The sequence below is a fragment of the Notolabrus celidotus genome, chromosome 22 (assembly GCF_009762535.1).
Source record: "Notolabrus celidotus isolate fNotCel1 chromosome 22, fNotCel1.pri, whole genome shotgun sequence".
Classification (NCBI taxonomy): Eukaryota; Metazoa; Chordata; class Actinopteri; order Labriformes; family Labridae; genus Notolabrus; species Notolabrus celidotus.
Window position 1 is genome coordinate 7,042,244 of NC_048293.1, and position 23,529 is coordinate 7,065,772.

Below are 23,529 nucleotides of genomic sequence, written 5' to 3' on the forward strand. Positions count from 1 at the left end.
TTTTACACGCTAATGACTGATTCCTGTTGTCATGTCAAAAGGTGAAGCCTGCGGTGCTCAAGGTGGTTCCTGACATGCTAAGTGTTCATTATTTCATAAGTGCCATGTCACAAGGATGATGATGGCAAGGTTGTTTATTTCAAAACCAGATGTGTACAAGTAACAGACAGAGACAATAAATAATGCAGAGACCATAAACAGTTTCTGTATATCTACAGAATCAGGGTAAAACAATGTGATGCAAGAACAACATTTTGCACACTTTTGAAATGCAACTTAAACACACACAAATGGAGAATTATCTTGGAATGCACCTTCTCAACCAGAAGCAGAGAGAAGTTTGACACTTGAGGAAGATACAATTTCACCCAGAGACATATAAGACTGACCAAACTGAAGCAAAAATAATACAAAAATAAGCGTTTGGTCTGGTAAACAACATGTTCTTTCCATATACACATTATGGAGGGACAAACACAGGTACGCATCCTTCATTCCCGTCATGTGAGTGGCAGTTTGTTTGTTTGAAGCAAAAAGACAATGCAGAATTCTTACACAGCCTGCTGCCATACAATAATGCAACATACATTTTAAAATATTGCCAGTATAATAAGCAGTCAGCCAAACAATGGCTGCAGTCAGAGAGGATATCTGCCTCCTTTCCAACTACAAAAAGCGAACGGAAATGTTACTTTAAGCCGATCTAAAACTCATTGGCTGAAGCTGAAATGCAATGAAAGCACTTAATATTAGTGCAGTTGGCGCTTAAGTTTGGCTGGAAGAGTCCATGATTCACTAAGTTAGTGTGTAGAAAGCATGAAGGCATTCCTTTACATTATAAGAATATTACTAAACATGAAAAGGCAAGAACAGGTGTTATAGTACATCTAAGATCCTTGAGAAGAGGAGAGCAGTATTGTTATATTAACCTCGTAAAAAAGGTCTGTGGACTTCCAGAAAAACTTCTGAGATACTTTGGTCCACGATGTCTAACTATTATCATTCCTACAATTATTAAGTCACGATCTGTTACCAACTGTGAGCCGCACACGTTTTTCTACGAGCCGTAAATCTGAAATAACTTTGACATTGGATTAAAAAAAAATCCACACATTTCCAAAATATCAAAAGTAATAGAAAGGAAACAAAAAGAGATAAGTAAACAAGCAATTTATATTTACACTACATACAAGTTAAACAACACGACTTGTCTGGTTCATCCATGGCAGTCATTTTTAAGTCTTCAGTCATCTCAGCGCCCACTCCCACCTCAAAACATCCTTCATTTGATAGTTCCCTGTCAGAGAGGCAGCTGTCTCTTCATGAATGAAGCCTGGAAATCAAAAATCAGTCCATGAGCATTTATGATCTTTACGGCCACAGGGTGAGGGAGACAGAAGAGGTGGAGTCTGGCTCCCTCTGATGGAGAGCCGGTGAAATGACATGAGATGAAGGCAGCGGTGCTCAGAGGTTGTCCCCTGGCTGGTACTGAGGCTCTGTGGCAGTGAAGTAGTCCTCCAAAAAGGCCTGCAGGTACTCGAAGGTGGGCCTCTCCTCTGGGTCTTTCTTCCAGCACTGAACCATCAGCTCATGCAGGGATGAGGGGCAGTCCTGTGGGCACGGCATCCGGTAGCCTCGCTCCACCTGCTCCAGTACCTCGCGGTTGTTCATGCCTGGAGAGAAGAAGAAGAATAAATTCAGAACATTTGCATAAAAAAAGATTTTGCTCACGCCAACTATCTCTCTTCTGTGCCCCATGAGTTCTTTTTTTAAAAAGGCTGTACAATGATTGAAAGGGACAATACAAATACATTCAAACTATTTTTAAAAAACAGAAACAAAATGCATGTAGAAAACTTTCATTAAACCAAAGTCAGAGTAGTGCAGTATTAAAGAGTGAAAATGCTTTTGCTGTTATAAAAAGTAGTCATGTTATATGTCCACTTTATACATGTTAGCATCTAGGTCCAAAATGAATGCATCTTTTTTTTCAATTGTATGATTTTTGTCCCTTTCGGCACACCGTAGTTAAGCTGTAGCCGAGTCTTCTTGCTTCCTGCATGATGGAAAATAACGACACCACTGAGCTTCGGAATGGCACATTTTACTTTATAATACTCCCAGACTACCTAGTGGGCAAGTCTAAAGTAATATGCACTTTGTGTCAAATTTTGTTAAAATATCAACGAAGCACTTGGAGTTTGAGCTACTCCCTATGAGCTAAGAATACAGGTGCAGCTAATCAGACTGGGATCAGCAGGCAACTGCAGAACAAATGCCAGCAGGGCATAATTTTGCAGTATGCAAATCACAACAGACCTGTGGATGACACTGAACTGAAGAAGTTAAAAACATTGCATTTGTTTGATTATTTGTTGGACGGTGCCACTGAAAACAAGCTTACATATTTTCCTGTCTCAGTAAAAAAGTGGACCTCACCCATTGGTTTGTGGAATACTGTTGTGAAGCCTAATGTTTGACATTTTTTTTATTGAGGTTTTACAAGACAGAAGCGACCATATTTGGACCAGAGGGTGGGGCTTAAAAGCATCCACAGTGCATTAGAAAAATGTAGCGGTAGTATATGAAGTGCAAGTCAGGCTCATTTTCTCATAGACTGCTGTAATATCTGACTTCTTTATGTGAGCAACAGAGTAGCTACTCTACTTCTTTTATGCTAACAGACATTAAATAATTATATCTGTCAAGTTTATCATCATAACATCTCATAAGCTTTCTATAAATGAATACTAAAAACAGCTGGAACTTACAGCCTAGCCTAAGTCAAATGATTTTTTCAGGGTTCTGATTATAATTTCAGCTTTATGGGGGTCTCTAAAAAACTTGCAGTAAGGGCGGAGATAAATAAACTATAGAAGAAGTATATGATTTGGAACGCAACCTGAAAGTAAACTGCTTATTATGCTGTCAAACACACACTTTCTCTCCCTCTCCCTCTCTCTCTCTCTGACACACAAAACAGCCCACATTTTGTCATACCCGGTGCATACACTCCAGTCATACGGTAATCCTCTAGAGAATATAGCACATGGTTTATAATGAAAACATGATTATTTTAACCCATTAACTTGTTGCTAAAAATAATATTCATTACACTGAAAAATGAATGATTTGTTATTAAAATAATTTGGTAATGTAATGTGACACACATTTGTATGATTTTACACTACTTGGGAGCATGTAACTCGAACCTGGATTAGTGTCAATTCTGTCTTAAGGTCACTACATAATCACAGTTTCTCAGGACCGTGTGGACGTGTGTAGAATGTCTTTGATTGACATCTGAGTGACTCTCCTGCTGGTTTTGTTTCATCTGTTGACACTTCAGTGAAATCACAATTCTGCTCATAGCTGCAGCCAAATTCCACTTAATTTGAGGTTTAATCAGCCAGAGTAATTAAAGCACTTGTGTGCATGAATGCAAAACTGAATAAGTCATATTAGAAAAGTATCAAAAAAACACTCTGCTCTAAGAGTACTAATGTTTTCAGTTCTGTGATGTTAATGTGTTGCATTGATGAAGAGGCAGACTGTCATGTCACATGTTCACACCATCTTCGGGGACATTGCTCTGCATAATGCACAGTATAACGTACATTATGCAACATGCTGCTCTTTTTATAACCATAGCTAGAGCCTCAGAAGACACAAATGCTCCAACACATAATCTGCATTAGTGAAACCCGCGCAATCATCCAGAATTGATTAGGATTACATAATGTGCCGAGTTCTACACTCTCACCTGGATACGGCACTCTGCCCTTCGTCACCAGCTCTGTCAGCAGGATGCCAAACGACCACACGTCAGACTTGATGGTGAATTTCCCATAGAGAGCAGCCTCAGGAGCCGTCCACTTTATGGGAAACTTCGCACCTAAAAGAAAATCAGAAATGTACATTTTTATGTTCTAAACTTTCTCTGGCATCTTTGTTGATTTGCTGTTGCAAGAAACTCTAAGTAGGTCAGTCTCCCCTGTTTTTTCTCCCCTTCATCAGTGATTTCATTAGTGCAGAAACATGAGGTCTTGATAACATCCCACCAGGGAAAAAACGGAACAATTCCATTATCTCTAAGTCTCAGTTTGCACTTGGCCAAAGCTGAACAAGTAAATATTTAAATCGCTTGCAAGTGAGGTAGTGATCATGTTGACACAGCAACTAACAGAGTCTGGGAGCCCTTCAAGTGTAGTTCACATCTGCCAACAAAGTCAGGGAGGAACCCTTCAACCAGAGTCTGACTTTTGTGTTTAACATGTGCCCTGTAAAGTGTAGGATTCCCAGTATGAATGTGATATCCTGTTGTCTTGGTGCCACGCTGTAACCACATGTGCTTCTGTTTTCCACTGCTGTCACCAAAACAAGTTCCTGCTCATTTACTGCACTTAAATTGAAAAGAAGAGTGTTTTTATAAAAATGTTTCTTGGAATCGATTAAATGGAACAAGACATCTGCCAGTTCACCAACTTTTTCCTCTGACAGTGAGGTTTCCAGAAGATGCTGTGGTAGGGGGTGTAGAGGATACAATGAAAACATTTAAGTTAGACAGCAGATATGTACTAAAGTTACAACTTAATCTCTATCACAGCAAAGTGCTTAAAGAAACATTACCATACATTTACAGAACTATTTAAATGCGTGCCCTTTTTATATTTAGGCTGCTTGTTGTTGCAGCTGTTGGTCAGTTACCTTTAGCCAAGTTATAATGTGCTATGTGCGTACTAAGCAGAAATTTAGACGCAGCTAAATTAAATTTTCTAGGGGTCACCGCTGTGTTCCTGTCTTAAGATCAAACTGTTGCCATGATTCCAGTAAATTAAACAGTGGTCTACAATTTGAGCCATGTTTTCCAGCCTGGATTTGTTACATTTAGCAAATTAGGACCATCTAAAGTGAAAATGATTAATTATTTAAAGATACATGGCTGTACTGACATGCATCTCTGAATTCCTTTGGTACTAATGAATACCTAAAACAAAACCCATCATGATTCTCAGATACATTTTGTGTCTTTTTCCAGGATTTTAAAGCTTTTCGTGGTTGTTTTTTCGATGCAGGAGAGAAATGTAAATCACACCGCAACTAAAAAGAACCGCATGACATTCAATACATTGTCTGAACATCTAAAACTAATTTTAGAAAACATCAAAATCATCTTTTTTTCACAGCTGACTGCTGTTGATTTGTATCTATAGTGTCTTAGTTTAGTGATTAACACATCTCCTTATTTAATAAGTTTTAATGATGCACCCCCCAATTATCACTTGTTAAAAAAAAACATGGTGATGTAACCTAATCCATTAGGCTCACCTTGTCTTGCTGTGTATTCATTGTCCTCGATGAGCCTGGCCAGACCAAAGTCAGCGATCTTACACACCAGACTCTCTCCGACAAGGATGTTTGCAGAGCGCAGGTCTCTGTGGATGTAGTTCATCCTCTCAATATACGCCATGCCTGCTGCCACCTGGGGAGGGTTTTTTTTTATGGTGAACATCATATCACTGAGAAGTTTCAAGGTGATTCAATCCGTCTAGGGGGTAAGATTTTTAAAGAAGTTTTACAACAATTGTATGATCCAAATAAGTAGAGTAGCAATGATAACTTATCAAGAGCTTTACAGCAGAATATAAACACTAATCGAACGTTTATGTAATGCAAAGTCATTAACTTTAGATAATGTGTTTTCAGTTTGGCTTTTGTAAAATACAGCCACCATAATCAAGCTCTAAATCAGATTTACTTTGTACCTAAGTTCAAACTTCCCAAATATTGCCATTTAGCCTAATGAAAATGTTAACACTGGGATAATGCCGAGATGGAAAGTGGATAATTGTGCAACTGAGAGCTTAAACTACTGGAAACAGCTGGATATGATTTAAAAGAACCACAAAGCACAGCATCAGCAAGATTAAGATTGAGATTATTTTCAGCAGCATACCTGAGCCGCCATGTCCACTAGATTCGGCAGTTTGAGGCTTCGTCCTTCTCCATCTTTCAGGAAGTCCAGCAAACTCCCTGAGAAGAAACAGATGACAAATAAATCAGAATCTGTTGTGTAGTGTGGTCTTCAGCTGCTCAGGTTTGAATCAAAACTGAAGCATCAATCCAAGGATCCCTGGGATATACTTCCTTCAGATTTTTATTGTTTTATATTGCTGAGGATCTCTGTGTTCTTGAACACCCCTTGAATGACCACAAGCTTAATTTATTCCATAGTAATGAATTATGTCTGTTATGATATAGTAATGTGGACATGTGATGCCATGCTCTAAAGTAGGACACACTGCACTGTCCATGCAGATGCTTAAATTATGTAAACACTGCGTAGATGTGAGCATGTATGAATCTATGTAATATTCATAGTGTAGCTCAAAACAGCCTCTACCTTTGCACATGTACTCAGTGACGATATAAATGGGTTCTTCAGACACCACGGCATACAGCTGCACCAGCTTGTCATGTCGGAGCTTCTTCATGATCTGAGCCTCCTCCAGGAACGACTCCGGCGACATGGTGCCAGGCTTGAGGGTCTTTACAGCCACCTTGGTGGTGCCGTTCCACGTGCCTGATCAGAAGAACAGAGCTTGTTTAAGGGTGATTCAGTGGGTGAATGAGAACTAGTGACACACACACACTTTTGAAAGGGAAGAGAGTGTATTGGAAGCTCAGAAAGGTGAAATGTGAAGAAAATAAAGGACATAAAAGTCATATAAAGTGTGTAGCATACTGTTAGGCTAGTAATACGTTATCAAAGCTTGTTCTTATCTGTGTTAGTTGAAGTAGAAGACAATAACTGGAGCACAAAACTTGAGTGGTTGGAAGTCTTTACCTCAAGCAGGTATTGAGTAAAATTGAGTCAAAAAACATGTTTGTGGTACCAACAACATGTCAGTTTCTTAGCAAATTAGACACACATGTAGCAATTCACTGCCCAGGGTGGAACATATTAGCCTTAGCTGCAGTCAACCAAACTAAAACAGCATGCTTCCTCTCTGAGTTAAATTCTCCCTGGCAGAGAAACTACAAGACAGAAAAACTTACCATGTATACCAAGTTTTAAATCGTCTTAAAGCTGGAAATCTCTTAGTCCAGTGAGAATGAACACTAGGATAATGCACAGATGTTTCATGCAAAAATCTAAATTCCTGAATGAAATCACTAAAAGCAAACACTCCACCCTGAACCTTAGCTCAGTGTTGTTTTAAAATGGTCCAACACACACAGTGTGTTTTGCAAGACAACTGTCCAGCTTTTAATTTGTGCCAAAAACAAACAAAAAGAAAAAAAGCTACTCACCCATCCAGACCTCTCCAAACTGGCCATTGCCGAGACGTTTGATTAGCTGCAGCGACTCTCGAGGGATCTCCCACACGTCTTTGGTTTTGACAGACAGGTCTGTCAGACGGGGCATGCCTTTGTGGCATGGCACGATCAGGCGGCAGCACAGCCCTGCAGCCCTGGCTGAAACAGAAAACAGTTTGAATGTTAAATAAAAGTCATATCAAACCATAAGATGAAGTATTTTAAAGGAGGGATAATAGACGAAGATTGAGCATGACAAGAATTTGTTGTACATCCTCCCATTTATGCCGCTGAGTCTCACCAGAGTAGTGCTGCACCAGCTGCTGGAGCGTCTCAAACTGGGCCCTGGTGGTGATGTAGTAGCCTCCGCTGTCCAGCTTGCGGATTTTATAGTGTTTGACGTGATCTCCCTTGATGTCATCCCAGTCCTGGATGGAGAGGGAGTAGGCCCCTGGAACAGATACAGCACAATAATAAAGAACCAAACTGACAGATTAAAGTAGACAAGAGCAAGATCTCTGGTTAACTGAGTTTGTTTTCATAAGAGCGCATTTGGAGCTGCATGATTTCACATTATGCAAAAGCTAAAGGGCAATGAATGTGGAGCAACTACATGTTAAATAACACGATGCAAATGGTCCTTGTCTTAAGGTCTTATTGTAAATTTTTTCTATAAATAACTTGCGACGCACACATTAAATATTCAAGTCTGAAGTCTTACTACATTTTTATTTATTAAGAAACCCTTCTGCTTGTGACCCTAACTTTAAAAGCATTCTACATGACATCATGTGGGATGCTGCATAGGCAGAGTACCTTTGGTTGTTTCACTCTCACGGATGAGGAAAGTGCCTCTGGCGTTGCCGTTGGAGAGAAGTTGCCTCTCTGCGTCCTTTCGGCCTAATTTTCCAAAATACCAGCTGCAGGAAAAAAGGAGAAATTTAACTACTGTATGAGGAATAGTATTTCTCTTTTCAAATGCTCTGTCTTGTATTACTTTTATAAGTCATTATGCAACATTTAACAAAAAGCATGAGATGAGCTCTCAAATATTTATGATACTCCCTCTGCTGATGAGGCTGCCGTGCCTCAGAGTCAGAAACTCTGTGTGAGTGAAGTTTTACTCACTCCTCAGCTTGGATAGAGTCCACCGGAGCGACGTAATTGCTGGGAATGTAACCAGTTCCACCTGTAGTGAGGGAACGAGCCTCCCACCAGTCGCCCTCACTGTAGAGCACAGGACAGAGAGAAAGAGATGTAGGATGTAGAGGCATTTTACAACAAACAGATCAACAGTTACACATAATGCAGGAATAAACAAGAAAGAATAAACACTCAGATGTGGATGATCAGATTTGCTGGATGTCTTTTCTCTAGATTGCACACAACAACAAACTGGTGCTTTCTCGTGCGTGGGCTGAAGCTTCAGTGATTCATCTCATTTCTGTCCAACTGAAATCACAGTTTGTTATCATCTTTTAGTCAAAAACAATTCAATCTTTATTTGTAAATTATTGTTAACTATTTCTGTTAACAAATAAAAAGACAAAAAGGTCTTGAGGGATAATCAGAAATGTTATTTTATGACCATCTGCCTGGAGGGGTGTGTTAATGTTTGACTGACAGCAGCAGGCAGACTCCCTGGGTTCTTGTGTTACACCAAGAGACAAAGTAAATAAACTGCTTCAACAAATGGGCACGCCGATTGTTGTTAGAGGTGAGTAAAAACCACATCACCATCTGACCACACTGAGGACTTTTTTTTAAGGTATTTGCATGCTGTTTTATGTGCTGCAGCTAAATTGCCATCTAGCCTGAACTACTCCACAGTGAGTGTTTGTTCGGGCACTCAGCTAAGGTTGAGGCAAAGATGTGTGTTAATTTTTTGAAAGTTAGAAAAGCTTGGTAGCTTTTGTGGCAAAATCTGTTAGCATGGGTGTAACAGGGTCAAATATGTTCCTATACCTTTCACTGTTTAAATCGAATAAACTATGTACCTGGCACCTTTATATTCTGTTCCTCTGTAGTACAGGTGGTTGTCTATCATTCAAATGTAATTTTTTCTACTCCATTCTTGTATTTATCAAATATTTGTATTACCTGCAATATATTAGTGTCTTTTACAAACTTTAAATATACAGATATAATTTCAATGTCCCATAAAAAAGTTATGCTAACAGTAAGTTAGCTAGCTTAACATACACAGCAAGGTAAGCTAACTTAGATCATGGAAAATGAAGCTTGCTTATGATCATGACATACTAAGCTAACATGTATGCTGTACTTTTATTTTATCTGCGTAGAAGGCTTTGTCTGTGCCGGTAATGTTTACAACATATTTACATTGTTATTATAAATTCGTTTTGTAACTAAGTTCCTTGGTTGTAAGCATTTAGTGAGGGGAAGCTAGTTAACCAATGCTAGGCTAAAGCAGGAAGTGCAAAATCCAGAAATCCTTTACCTCCTCTTGTTAAAATTTGGAGGTTACAACATCATTAAGATTAAGAATATTTTAAATGTATTCACGTTTAACTGAGATTTTGGTAGTACTTAGGCTTAGTTACTTAGCTAACTCTCAGATTTTAGTTAATCACTGCTTGAATTTTATAAAATGTGACTTAAATGTTTCTATATGTTAAGAACATCCTGTACAAAAACACATTTCTAGAGTTTTATTCACAGACAGCAGTAACATGGTGCAACTTTTGAATTAAAAGGGCTTTTAAATGGTGGCTGATGGCTGCTATATCAGTGATCAAGCTACTAGCATTTCAATACCCGGCTGAGTGAGAATTCACAATGTGAATACACAACTCAGGACAACTAAAAACCATAAACTTTTTTAGAATAGTTCATAATAGTAGATTGTTTTTTTCTTTTTGGGGGGCTGAAATAAGAGCAACCAAAACACTTCATCATCTCTTCTAAAACTTAAAAATGTAGGGAAGAAAAATTGCCTGTAGTTGATATTTACTCACAACTTCAAACCTTAGTCTTGGTAATCATTAAAACTTGGCAAATCTGTTAGACTTTAGATGAATCAAAACGCTCCTAAACTGGCCTAGCTCTTCTAAATAAACACCAGTTTCTTTTGTCTGCATCTGTTAAACAACAACTCATTTCAAGGCAGTGTTCAAACATTCACGACTGATGTAAAACAGAGAGGGAAAACACGACCGCCACCCTTCATTCTGTCATGCAGATGTTTTCACACTTACGTGCTGTTAAGGATCTGGAACCTCTCCCCCTTTCTGAAGCTGAGGTCATCCTCAGTCCTAGCTTCATAGTCGTACAGAGCAACAAACAGAGTCACTCCTAGAGGGAAACAGGAAGGTGGTTAGTAAGAGCAGTACTTTTCAGATGCAGTGTTGTGTTCTAAAAGTTAGCTTCCATCTAACAAATGGGCTGCAGTTAGGAAAGGACAGTAACCTTAAATGACCTCTTAATTCATTTATATGAAAGTTGATGGTAAAAAATTTTGGGAGTTGGTGTATTTCATATTTAGAATGTTTTTGAATTTAGTCAAAAGCTGCTTTAAAGATTTTTTAATGACAAGTTATGAATGAATCAGATGTCTACATTTAATTTGAAAGCAGTCACAAGCACAGGGAAACTCATAAATTTGACACCAGATTCTTATTCCCCCAACTCTACGAAGCATCTCAGCACCTTTCAGCTCACTGTTTTGGTTTTACAGTTTGATTCCCATCGGCCAGATTTACAAGTGTTGTTTCTGGCCTCAGCAGGCAGATTTACTTAACTAGAACTTCATCATTATCTGGATCTCTACATATTCAAAACATTTGCTGGGAAGTTCACAAAAACTAAAAAACGTGTCTGTGTTGTGGTCAGAGCTTTTCATGCTATCCCAATAGAAAATAAAACAGGTTAAACATGAAATAAATGAAGTTATTTGTTTAGCACACAAAAACTAAATTGCATTTAAGTCTTATCAGAGAGAGCATCCTCCAGGAATGTTGAGGCCAATCCAATTTATCTGATGTGATTTGGAACAGCCCTGGAGTCCCTGTATCTCCTAATAAGCCTCAAACTGTAAAAATGATTTCATTTTCTGATTTGATCTGAATTGTCCCAACTGTGCTGGATTACTGCTCTGTGCTTTTTCCTGTCAATGGTGTGACCTCAGAAAAAAAGAGAAGACCCAAACTGCTCTCCGTCTCGATGGCAAACATGTTTACTTTTTCACAGGGAGTTCAAATCAGGTTTCTGCTCTCACAATTGACTGTTGTTTGACTTTTTGTCCTCAGGCCTTCTCTTTATAATCCCAGAAATTACTGTTGCTTAGTGCTACCCTACTGGAGTAATGTCTTATTCATACATGCCAGTGGTGCTGACTTCACAATGCAGTGTTTGTCTGTTCTGGGGAAAGTCAAACTAAGTAGTTGACATCAAAGTGAGAAGAATCTGCTAATTTATGCATCATCACATCATATATATCTTTTAAATATCAAGCGAAAGACTTTAAAGTGAGCTGCTCCACAACTGAAAAAAACAAAACACGTTTGCACTATTCAGCAAGATGTTTGATGTTTATGGTCATCAGATGTGACTCACAGAGAGCTGCTTAAATTTAGGTCACCCTGTTTTTCATTAACTCTACTTTGGGCATTCATCTTCAGTAGGAACAAGAATTCAGCACAGTAACACTACATCAGCACACTATATTACTCTAAATAAAAGAAGCAAAAGATAGAAAATATTCAACATTTGAGGCTCAAGATTTCCAGATTAAAGAAAGAAAGAAGATACATTCAGCAGAAATGAATACTGGATAAAGAGCAGACATTGAGCAGTCCTCGGAAAAACTGACTCATTAAAATCGTCATCACTGACATTATATTCATATTTAATAGTTTTTATGGACCCCATCTAACAACAGCAACATATTACAGAATTTTCCACTCATAATGCCCCCTTATCTTAGTTGAAAAAAACATAAAAGAAATACACAAAATATGAGATAACTTTCTTAAAGCTACAACTGCCTGCCAATATTCAAATGCAAAAACAATATTTTTTCTTTTCTCCAAATCTGAAATGAAATATTAAGTGTTAGCCTGGAAACTAGAAAAATCTGTCGACTTATATTTGATTTTCTCTTGTAGATGTGTTGTGGCTTCCCTCCTGTTTACATTGATTGTAATCAGAATGATTCAGAGCAGCTGTTTCTCTACTATAAGGCAGGATATGGCATTTCTGTTAACGTCCAAGATGGTGGCCAGTATGGGGCATCAGTTAATGAGTATTTTGTTTTAGGCTACCTCAGAAGTAGTATATGTCAGCAAAGGGGTCCCACAAGGCTCAGTTCTGGGTCCTTTATTGTGTACTTTTCACATAAATTGCCCTGAGGAGATTACTGCAGTCTGCTTTTCTGTCAATACTGACAACATTGCCATTTAATGCTTTAGACCTCCTCCTGCCAAAGCTTTTGCTGGATGCATTTGTGCACTTTGTCAACTGAAACTTGCACTAAATTCGGACAAAACGAAATGTAGTTTCTTTACGACTTCAATAACAGTGAGATCAGCATTGTTTTTAGCCATTCTGGGCAAATTTCCTTCCTACAGTCTACAAATTTCCTTCCTACTAATCCTGCCTTTAAACCATGAAGGATTGAAATCATAACCTCTGAACTCTGGATATTGTGCAAGTTGTTGTTCCTACTTCCAACCTGAACTGGGAAAGTAAGCTTTTAGGTTTGCTCTACCCACTTGTACAAAAACTCCAGACTAATCTTAAACTTTTAAAATCACTCACTCTGAAAGCTTTTAAGATAGTAAATCTATGACTGTTGAGTCCAGGCTATCTGTGTGAAGATGTTATATCTGATAATTTTAACCTGTTTGTATATGTTTGTAGGAAGCTTGTTGAAATTGTGTTGCTGCCAATCTTGGCCAGGTGTCCCCTGTAAAAGACACCTGTTATCTAAATCTAGTTTAAAAAAAAGATTAAACATAATAAACAAAAGTATGTATTTAGGAAGTTTAGCAGACCCCTGATTGATTACATATTATCAAAAATGTATTTAAATGATTTTCTTCTGCCTCACCTGTTCCACCCCGAGACCGGAGCGTCCCCGACTGCGAGGACGTGTGGACTCCTCCAAACACAGTCACCCCCTGTGAGGCGGCGGTGTGGAAGTTGTTGTAGTTGGGGATGGTGGTGACCCCGAAGCTAGGGTAGTGCTGCGGCGTAGGGTCGGACCCATAGCGGTACCCCGAGTTGTGTGAGAGGCTGGTCTCCCGATCATCAGTGAGTTTTGCTGCTTCTTTATCCTTGCATTGGACGCAGCCCATCCTCTACTCTCTGTGGGGGAAAGAGAAGGAGAGAGAGAGAAGGAGAGAGAGAGAGAGAGAGGGAGAGAGAGAGGGAGAGAGAAAGAGAGAGAGAGAGAGAGAGAGAGAGAGAGAGAGAGAGAGAGAGAGAGAGAGAGAGAGAGAGAGAGAGAGAGAGAGAGAGAGAGAAATTAGCACGTAGGTAAAATAATAGCTCAACAGCTGGTTCCATCGGGGAAATTATGGTTCAATATTCCATTATTTCAGAGTTCCCTCTGAGACTTACACAGAGCCATGTGAAAAATATTTCAATTAGGCTGAAATTAAACACGATACTTTAAACTCCATTACTAATTATACATAGCATAATGTGACAGAGCCGCGGTGTCTTGGAAAAGTGATCATCATGCACATGTTGATGGTTCCTTATGATGAGAAAATCCAGCCTAGCTTGGTTGTTAGAGGAATAACAGCACTACTTTTCCAAATTTCCTTTCACATCTTAGTGCACAACCACACTTGTGAGAAGAATTTACACCCCACCATTGCATTTACAAGCTGGCATGCCCTTTATTTTTGTTTTCTTTACAAGGAGTCACATAGCCTTCAATAGATTTACAGCTCAGAGAGAGAACCTTAACAGCAAACCTCTCCCTGACTCTACTCTGAGTCTCATGAGGGGGGCTCAGAGAGCATTTGTCTTCTCTGAAGCAGAGCTAAACCAGTTTCTGTAATGAGTGAGGCAATCTGCTTTGCCAATTAAAAAGAGCCTAACCATCTTAAAAGACATAGTTATACTGATGCACATTTGGGCCCACCGTGTGCCCCTTTAAGCCAGTTCAACAGGACTACGCAGAGACCGCTGTCAGCACTGTTGTCTTTCATCGGCATTAGCAGCCAGCTGACTTCAGAGACGGCTAATTGGAAACACACTTGTTTTCAGTCGCTGTGGATGGAGAGAGGTGGTGCCGGGGGCAAACCCCTGAGCTACAGCAGATTGAGGAAGAGGAGAACTATCACATCACTTTCGACCTGAGCTTAATCCACATTAAGGGGAGAGTTGGTCACAGGTGGTGCCTCTTTCCTGTCATGCCTAATTTAATGTTCCAGGAGGAATCGCCATCTTGTGAATTATGCCAAGATACAGAAAACATGAGAGGTCAGAAAATGGAAAATCTAACCAACAACTAGCAGTTCCAGGAGATACTCTCTAAGTCTCATTACATCTGATTAGGAACTGAAATAATTAATGTAGTTGCCTTTTAAGTCACAGATAAATCATTTCAGATTTGTGAGTTAAAATGCTAAAAAGGAAACTGTTCCAGCCTCTTAAATAGTAAAAATCTTATATTTTAATCCATCTTCTGTGACATTTTGGTATAATTTTGGATGGATTTCAGCTTTGGATTTTAGGTTGGACAATTCAAGACATTTGAAGATGTTACAGAAGGCTCGATTAACTTTAAGCATTAAAATAAGTAGCAGTTAATACCTAAAAAGACTGTATGCTCTTAATTCAGCTCTCATCCATTCAAAAGTTTAGCAATCAGGCTTAATAATCTTTTCTCAGGAAACTACTTTGCAGCTTAAACTGAGCTGGGTTCATAGCAGTGGAGCTTAATGGTTACAAGGAGAGCTACAGAGTATATGACCAAATTCTTTCAAGCCCTGTTTTACATTTACTAGCCAGGAACCTCAATGCCTACGCTAGAAAAAAGTGCAAACAGATGTGTCACTAGCTGCACGCTGGGAGTACTTCAAGGAGTGTTTGAAGCTGCTTCAGTATTTTACTGAGCCACTGAAGTCCAATACTTGTGTGCAGAAGTTAATTATCTTGTGCACACAAGTCAATCATCTTGTTTTGGATACCAGCTTGTGCGCAAAAGACAGTATCTTGTCCGTACAAGCTATTATATTGTTTGCACACATATAATTGAGTGCGCACAAGACGGAAATAATCAACTTATAACCTTATTTTAAAATTATTTGTTTTCTCATCTCAAAACAACTGTTTGTGTTTTCAGTAAAGCCCCCACTGTTCCTTTATTTATTTTAAGAGTAATCCTTGCTCCTTTTCCCCCCGGTTGATTGTACCAACCTCCTTTTTTGTTGTTGATTTTTGTTTCCTTGTCGTTAAGTAGGTTGTATGTCTGACTGTGTGTAGTTGTCTTAATTACTTTGTTATATATTTTCTCTTGCATTGTACTGTTCTCTATTTGTGATCGTCTGTTGTGGACCCCCACGAAAACGAGATCATACATCTCAAGGGGTTTATCCTGATAAATTAATACATTTCAATCAACTTTGCATGATTCCAGATGCTCAGTATGTGACCCACATCTCAGAAGAATGCACTTTCAAGCATTAAGAATGCCAAATTCAGGGTTTCCACTCTTTTCCAGAGGTTATTTTCCAGGACATTTCCAGGACCTTTTCAGCGATGATCAAGCTGGTATGACAGTCTAAATTTAGCTCCTAAATAACCAAGTAAAAATTATCGGCAACTCTCATCTCAGCTTTCTCTTTTCTCAGAAAATATAAAATGAGCTAAGTAAAAAAGAAAAGTGCCAGCAAAGGAATCTGGAAGCTGCCTTACTGAAATAAATAATAACAATAATGATCAGAGGATCAGTGCACAAATTGACCTAAATAAAACTGAATGACAAAAATGGCCACAAATTTTTCTCAACTCAACTCTAACTCAAAATATACCTGCTTAATCATATTCATCCAGCAAAGTGGTCGATATAAAACAAAGCAAATGTCACATTCAAATAAAAATCTTTATTTGAGTTACCGTAAACTCCTGAGAAATCGCACCGGTATACAAGAATACTCTGTATTTAAAGATCTCTCAGAGATTTAAAAAAGTTTAAACTGTCTTCCTGCCTGGCGATGTCAACAATGTGCAGTTTTTGTGCAGCTCTTTTTGTTCCGTTGTTTTCACTATCAGGAGTTTGCACTCCTACTAGTTAGAGTACGGTAATTGAGCTCTCAGCCTACAGAGAAAGTTGTGAGGCACAGACCCCCAAGCTCTCTGCCTGACTCCACTGGTCACTCTTTAACTTGAATATAAGACTCTTTGAATCAAAGGAGCACTCCACAAGGTTTATTAACCATAAAACATAAACAATATACCCCCGTTTTCTGTGAATGCATGATTATGACCAAGTGAGGGAGAAAAGCCGGACCGGTCTGTGGCGCTGTCTTTTCCAGCACAGCATGAACTCAGCTTTCAATGAATGGAGATGTGTTTTCTTAATTGTGTCAGGTCGCACGCAGTCATGTTGGAATAATTTTCCAGGACAATATGTGATTTTCCATTACATTTGACTTTTTCTCCTATTTTCCAGGTGTTTTCCAGTACTGGAAAACTGGTCAACTGTTTTCCAGGTTTTCCAGGTTTTCCAGGACGCGTGGGAACCCTGCAAATTCCTGTGTTATTTGGGATTGTTATCATGAAATAATGGAGTAGACTTGAAGCTTTGGCTGCAAATTTTCTCCACTGTGACTCTTAAATATGGCAGACAGACTGTGACAGCAGAAAAAGGACATATCACAAAGACATGCAATCACAGACCAGATATCAATGATAAGGAACATCCTTTCACTTCATACCTATGCCATGATTTTCATGTTTGGCTCTTTGTTGTCATCAGGCTTTACTGACAAGAAATAACTTATTGTGTAACTCAGTCAAGTGCCCCTTTTCTTCACCTCCTTTTTCATCCTTCTGGTCCTATATTTGGTTCACATTAACCAACAGAATGAAGACATAGTAGAGAGAAGAAAATCATTCTGATTTAGTACTGCCAATAAAACCCAATTAAATACCCTGAAAGGAACAAGCCCGGCGGCAGCATTGCAATATAAGTCCGAACCAAAGCTGAAACCACAAACTGAAAAACAGGGAGAGGAAGGAGGAGAGCTGCAGTACAAAAACATAATCCTCCTTGACATTAATATCTACATCTCCTATCTCGTGGTATTTACAACACTCCTTTTACAGAGTAGAGCAAGTATACTGAAGGAAAAAATATCCCTTAAAACACACTACAAGACTACAGGCTCCATTTAAGGCCTGATGCAGAAGCCTTTACTGTCATTATGTCAGTTTGTATAAAAAGTGTTTTCTTAGGTGTTAGGACAAAAACAAGCAATTAAAAGACATTACTATGGGTTACTGGATTCTGTAATAGGGATTTACAGAATTATCTGACTATTTATAGGCTGAACAATTATTTATAAAAGAGCTATGATTCTACAATGACCAGACCAGAGTCAAAGCAATGCTTCAACCTAGGCAGCAAACAAACAATACAAGCATGAACAGGGCAAATAGAATAACACAGCATCTGTGAAGAGAAGATCTAGCTTAATGAAAAAAGGCAAACTACTCAAATCTTTGACAGCTTCAGTGGGAAATATGAAGTGACTGGGATATCACAGGTAAAATGTGTTTTCTGCTTGGTTTGCTCTTGAACTGCAGTGATTGAAATAGCTTCCTCTCCTGGAGGGATCACAGTAAATGAGGGGAGATCTCATGTCGCTGTCGTCGTGCTGCCTGCCTGTGGGGAATTATAAAAAAAATGTCCTTCCCTTGAAGTAAAAAAAGGCCAGGGACTACCACAGCTTTAACATGTCTGTAAGCATTCTACTGCACAGAAACCAGGCCATCTTGTTTTGTTTATATACATGTGTTCCCTTTGTGGTTTGGCTTTTTTTTTGGGCAGTTTTCGCTAAGTAAACATTTGCATATGAATTGTGTTCATGTGGACTTTGTGTTGTAGCTAAATTTTCTGTACGAGACGGTAATTATCTCTATTAAGTTTGCTTTAAGTGCATTCCTCAGCAACAGGCAAATTTATCACATTCCCAGTCACAAAATATAATAAGAGTGTTCATCACATGCTTTCAGATCCAAGGGGTGACTCCTCTTCTTATTCAATTACACGCATGAATCAACACTATGGATCATATCATAAAGTCAAGACAATGCACTGCAACATAATGATTTCTGCTTGTATTTCTGGGACACAGACAAAACAAGACCGCTCCATTCTCGACCTGAAGCTCAACTTGCCTCCTAAAAAACAGATAATGGCATCGTAGCTGCTGGGCTTTTTCTTTTCGTGGCACCGCCTGGATATCGCATGACCACCTCAGCCTGCTAGAATGCTCATCACGCTATTTTCAGGCCCAGATGAACAGCTTGTCTCCGAGAGGACCTTGCTGCCGTGAGGTCCAGTGGGGAAGGAATTGTTGCTACGTGTTGTGTTGTAACAGTTAATCACAAAAAAGAAGACTTTCACACAAAACCACAGACAGACAGGGTTTTACATTAAAGCTCCTCATCCTGATTGGCTTGAAATGCAGTCTGAAATCTGACTTTAAAGTTGGGTCACATCTGTTAACTGTATTCATTAACACTGTGGTGAGATTCTTTCACATCAGGAAATGAAGAAAAACGACGATATTATCTGAGCACAAAGTAACAGGACGGGGTCAGTGCTGGGCTCAACTGGAAATTAATTTCCTGAAATGATGGCTTTTATTTTGAAGCTAAACAGACGCAAGTGCTAATCATCTACAGTAAAGCAGAGAGCCGGGAGCCATGATGAGACCCTCAGCCATTTAAAGTAAAGCTGCCTCAATCAATACAGGAGAATTAAAAGGACAGACATGTCAGGGTCACACAGCGTGACTGATAGATTAGACAGGCGACAGTTAGTCCAGCCTGAGAAACACACATATGTTCGACTGAAGGAAAATAAAGATTGTGTAGAGCACGAGACTCAAGAGCAATGCATTGGATTCATGAGTTGAATGACAGCTATCAATAACCCCAAATACCAAGCATCCTCTGATCAATGCTTCTCCACGCTGACGATTTGGCATTTCTTCTATATTTCAATTTAAAATTCAAATTCTTTGGCTTTTGTACTAAAACAAGATATTCAAAAATAGTTTGGACTATTGTAAAGAAGATAAACGACACATCTTAGAGAGTAAATGATTACCATTGATAAGGAAAATAGTTGATATTTGCACCATCCTTATGATTGAACAATTAAACTTCCTGTGAGGAGTTTTCAACTGGTTATGAAACAGACTGAAACTCATAGTGAAGCCTCTTTATTATAGACAAACACAAACAAGACCATTAGCAAAAAGATTGACAACCTCTATGTAGTAGTTCTTAATCCCTGCAACTACTGCGAGGGGGTAGGTGTCAGATGAGGCAATGTAAATTTTTGTTTTCCGCTGTTGATATTCATGATGAGTGATGCATTTGACTGTTCAAAGAAAGATGGGTGAGAATATTTTGTCAGAAAATAACATATACATGTACAGGAGAAGTTTGGCAAAGATGTGAGAGGTATCACTTTGCCAACAGGGAGAGTCAAAAGGGACACAAACAGAAAGTTCCTCACAGGAGCTTTAAGTCAATATAGTGTGTAATATAAGATTCTTATCTGCAACAAATTAAGAATGGCTTTCATTACAAAATTGTAAATATATTTTAAGGGAAAAGCGCAATTTTAACATCCCAAAAGCCTTTCAAGGTGCTGTAACAATTCTGCAAATCTGGAAGCAGGAACTATAGAACCACTACAGTCATGTTGTTCTTTTTGTATTGTCTGAGAACATTAACTGCTTATCAATTTTTTTCAAAACAACAAGAGAAAGTTTCAGCTCCTGTGGGAACAAACCTTTAAATTCTTAACAAGCTAACAGCCGTATCTTATGATGTTTCCTACACTAACCTTGTGCTTTAAGCTTTACAGCCAAGATTGCCTTGGGTTAACTCTGATGATGAATATAATCCTTGAACAAAAATCTTTAAAAAAAAAAACCTGCAGCCCTGAACAAGTCAGTCCTGTCTGAGTTGAAGTGTGGGGTCTCTTTACACTGACATTATTGATAACGCACAAAACAAGGTCAACCTCCCACACCCCTCCTACTGAAGTCATACTCGCAGCGACCTTATTAAACTGCAAAATAAAAGGTTCTGTTCATTCACATACGTAATGACATAAAAGAGGATCATTTGCGGTTGTGTGCAGAATTAAATACATATGAATCTATCTCTTGTCTTTACTGGATTTGGTACAACTTTGACAATCTCCTCCTTATGGCTGCCATTCTCTGGATAGTTACAATATTTGCTTGTGTCGGACAACTGAGTTCATTCAGTGTATCAACAACAACACAATGGGCACATTTCACTCTGCTACAAGATTATCAGTACAATGCAATGCAGTGTTAAGGCTTTCAAAGCATTCTTCACTTTCTGAATGAGCTCGTTATTTAAAACCCACAGCTGAGCTTGATGCAGTTCTTACGTGTGGGTTTAAGCCTAACTGTGCTTTGGTGTCACAATGTTCACAGTGGAGTGTGTTGAGTCATGTTGTTAAATCGCTCTGCCCGTTGTGAAAATGTCCATTCAGTCTGCGAGATTTGGACCAAGTAGATGAGTATTTTCCAAATTGGAGAAAATGAAGAATAACAAAAACATTAACTTTGTCTTTTTGTCTCTTCTGCCTTTGAGTTTGAACTCAGGGTTTAAGTGGCTCTTTCCAAATGTGGTGCCAGTGGAGGGTAATGTTCAATGTAAGAATGCACTGGAAATAATGATGTGGTGGGTCTGCAGTGATGGAGGATGGAAGTTTTCTGGTAGATCTGAGTAACCAACCACAAAGTGTAGGAGTTCTGTACATATAGAAGCATTTTAAAGCAGCATAGCCCCAAATTCTCCAGTGAAGATACACTAAATCTGAAGATTTGCTATTTCATTTATTTTGTTTCATTCAAAATTGAACACCATTCTGTTTTAGATTGTCGGTCACTCCAAACTTTGAATAATGTCAATTAAGAATCTCTTTCCTGTAATCCAGTTGATATTGAGTCTGCATCAAGTAAACAATCAGCTGGTTAATCAATTAATCGATGAGGAAAAGAAGGCTTCAACTAATCTGCACATTACTCAATTAATAAGTCTGTTCAATATTGAAAAATGCCCATCCCCCATGTTATTTGGTCTAATCAACATGACCTTAAGGATTTATCACTAGCTGTTATAATCTGAAAGTTCAGTCAAAATGATTAATTGCTTTAAAAAACAGCTGTAGATTAATCTTTGTTCATCAACTTATCAATTAATCAACTAATCATTGAACCTCTTAGTAAGAATAATCATGTATTGCAGATGTAGTCTGTGTGGCATCTGTTGACTGACACAACACTAGCAAAAACAAACACATAATATCTTGTAACTTAACATATTTTGTGTTAGCTACAGACAATAACAACCCCTTACTCTGATTCACAAGTTGATCTCTGTAAGACACGTTTAATGTACCTTGAGTAGAGACTCATGTGTGTCAATGTGTCTGATCAACTGTGTGGACATGGAGGCCTGAGGGGAAATGAACATGGTCCATGAACCATTGTACAGCTCTTTTCTTTCACGTTGATACTTATCACGCATACTAACGGTGAAGTCATTCGTGGACCAATGGCTGGCTAAACAAGAGCTTCAGGCTTGCTGGGTGCATGTTTGCAAATCTGGCAAACAAAGTGTACATGAACACAACTGATGCTTTAGCTCCGTGCTACATACACTTCATATCACCACCGGTGTTTGCCAACAAGATGGATGGCTGCAGCTCCAGACTCATCAGATAACCCGATTAGAACAGCTTTAATTGGATATTTAACGAGGTGGCAATGCAATTAGCCTTCAGCATATGACAATTATTTTGGGATGAATCAATAGGAGACAGTCTGCAGGCCGTTGTGGCGTTTATCGTGTGTGCATGGCCTCAGTGGTCAGCTCAGCTCTGCAGCGCATCCATCCCTGCTGCTGCTGCTGCAACACAAGAGAAGCCCCCTCTCCACAATCACAGCACTGCAAAACATCATGCACAATAACGAGACCACCACCAACACTCCTCTGTGATTTACAGCCCTTTTCAGGGTAGAGTTAACGGTCTAATGAGCCTCTGAATCTGAAGAAAGGCTGGGGTGAGTCCTGGCTTGACACAATGTGTTATTTATCTCCTCTGCTCCCTCTCTCTCTTTCTCTTTCTCTCTCTCTCCCTCTCTCTCTCTCTCTCCGGAGATGAATTCATCTCGCAGTCCACAGCGCAGAATAGGGGACAAGGCGGGTGCACCAATTGAAATTCAACACAGGAGGGAAAATAAATGTGCTTACCGGAGAAATTTCAGACTAATCCATCGGAGTTTCCAGAGGAGCTTGCGTGGGGGGAAGTCGCCGAAGATTTTCTACACTCGGTGGCTGTTTTTTCTTCGCATTGAAGAGAGTAGCGGTGGGATACCCGTCCCTGCCGTTTCAGGAGCTCCTGTCGCCGCCGTGCGTACAGATGATGACGATGGCGACCAGCGTCAAGCTAACAACAACGACACGTACAACTTCCGGTTCTTTCTACCAAAATAAAGATATCCCTTTCGCTAAAATAGTGCATCATTGCAAGGTAATGAATAAAGGTAACAGAAAAAACACGAGTATGTTTTCACCAAACACTATGAAACATCTTAAAGAATACGCACAATGACTACTTCATCAATATTGTGTCAGTAATTAAGTTTTTAATGCGCCCAGTACGTGATGTGTAAACGATAACAAGCCCATAGTGCTTTTATTTTATTCTCCAGCTGCTGTTTTATCTTCCGGTTATATGCGTGCATATTTACGTAGCTGTGATTGCGTATGGCTGATGCGGATTCACACCGACCTGGAGCTGTGATGGACACCTCTTTCCTCCAATCAGATACTACAATGTGTAGTGGGTCACCTCCTCGTCTGTGGAGTGACTGAAAAACAGGGCAAGGTTGGCAGATTGTCTGTGTTTGTTCAAGTGATCAGAGCTGTCTCAGCTTTTAAATGTGA

General features: G+C 39.2%; 1 protein-coding gene across 1 annotated transcript; it reads right to left on the minus strand.

Annotated features, from left to right (window-relative positions):
* Positions 1–116: 116 nt before the first annotated feature.
* Positions 117–23,036, minus strand: fyna (FYN proto-oncogene, Src family tyrosine kinase a). The gene is made up of 12 exons (XM_034674316.1): positions 22,834–23,036; positions 13,391–13,647; positions 10,539–10,635; positions 8,449–8,547; positions 8,137–8,240; positions 7,622–7,771; positions 7,315–7,479; positions 6,404–6,583; positions 5,957–6,033; positions 5,329–5,482; positions 3,764–3,895; positions 117–1,673 (listed from the first exon to the last, which is right to left on the minus strand). Exons 2-12 carry the CDS (start codon positions 13,635–13,637, stop codon positions 1,465–1,467), a joined length of 1,614 nt encoding a protein of 537 aa, XP_034530207.1. The 5' UTR covers positions 13,638–13,647; positions 22,834–23,036; the 3' UTR covers positions 117–1,464.
* Positions 23,037–23,529: the final 493 nt, after the last annotated feature.

Excerpts from the sequence above, each read along its gene's own strand:
- fyna (XM_034674316.1), bottom strand. The coding sequence starts at position 13,637 with ATGGGCTGCGTCCAATGCAAGGATAAAGAAGCAGCAAAACTCACTGAT. Across the intron at positions 10,636-13,390 it reads CCGGTCTCGGGGTGGAACAG|GAGTGACTCTGTTTGTTGCT; the intron begins GTGAGGCAGAAG and ends GTTTCCCTCTAG. Across the intron at positions 5,483-5,956 it reads TAGTGGACATGGCGGCTCAG|GTGGCAGCAGGCATGGCGTA; the intron begins GTATGCTGCTGA and ends AACCCTCCCCAG.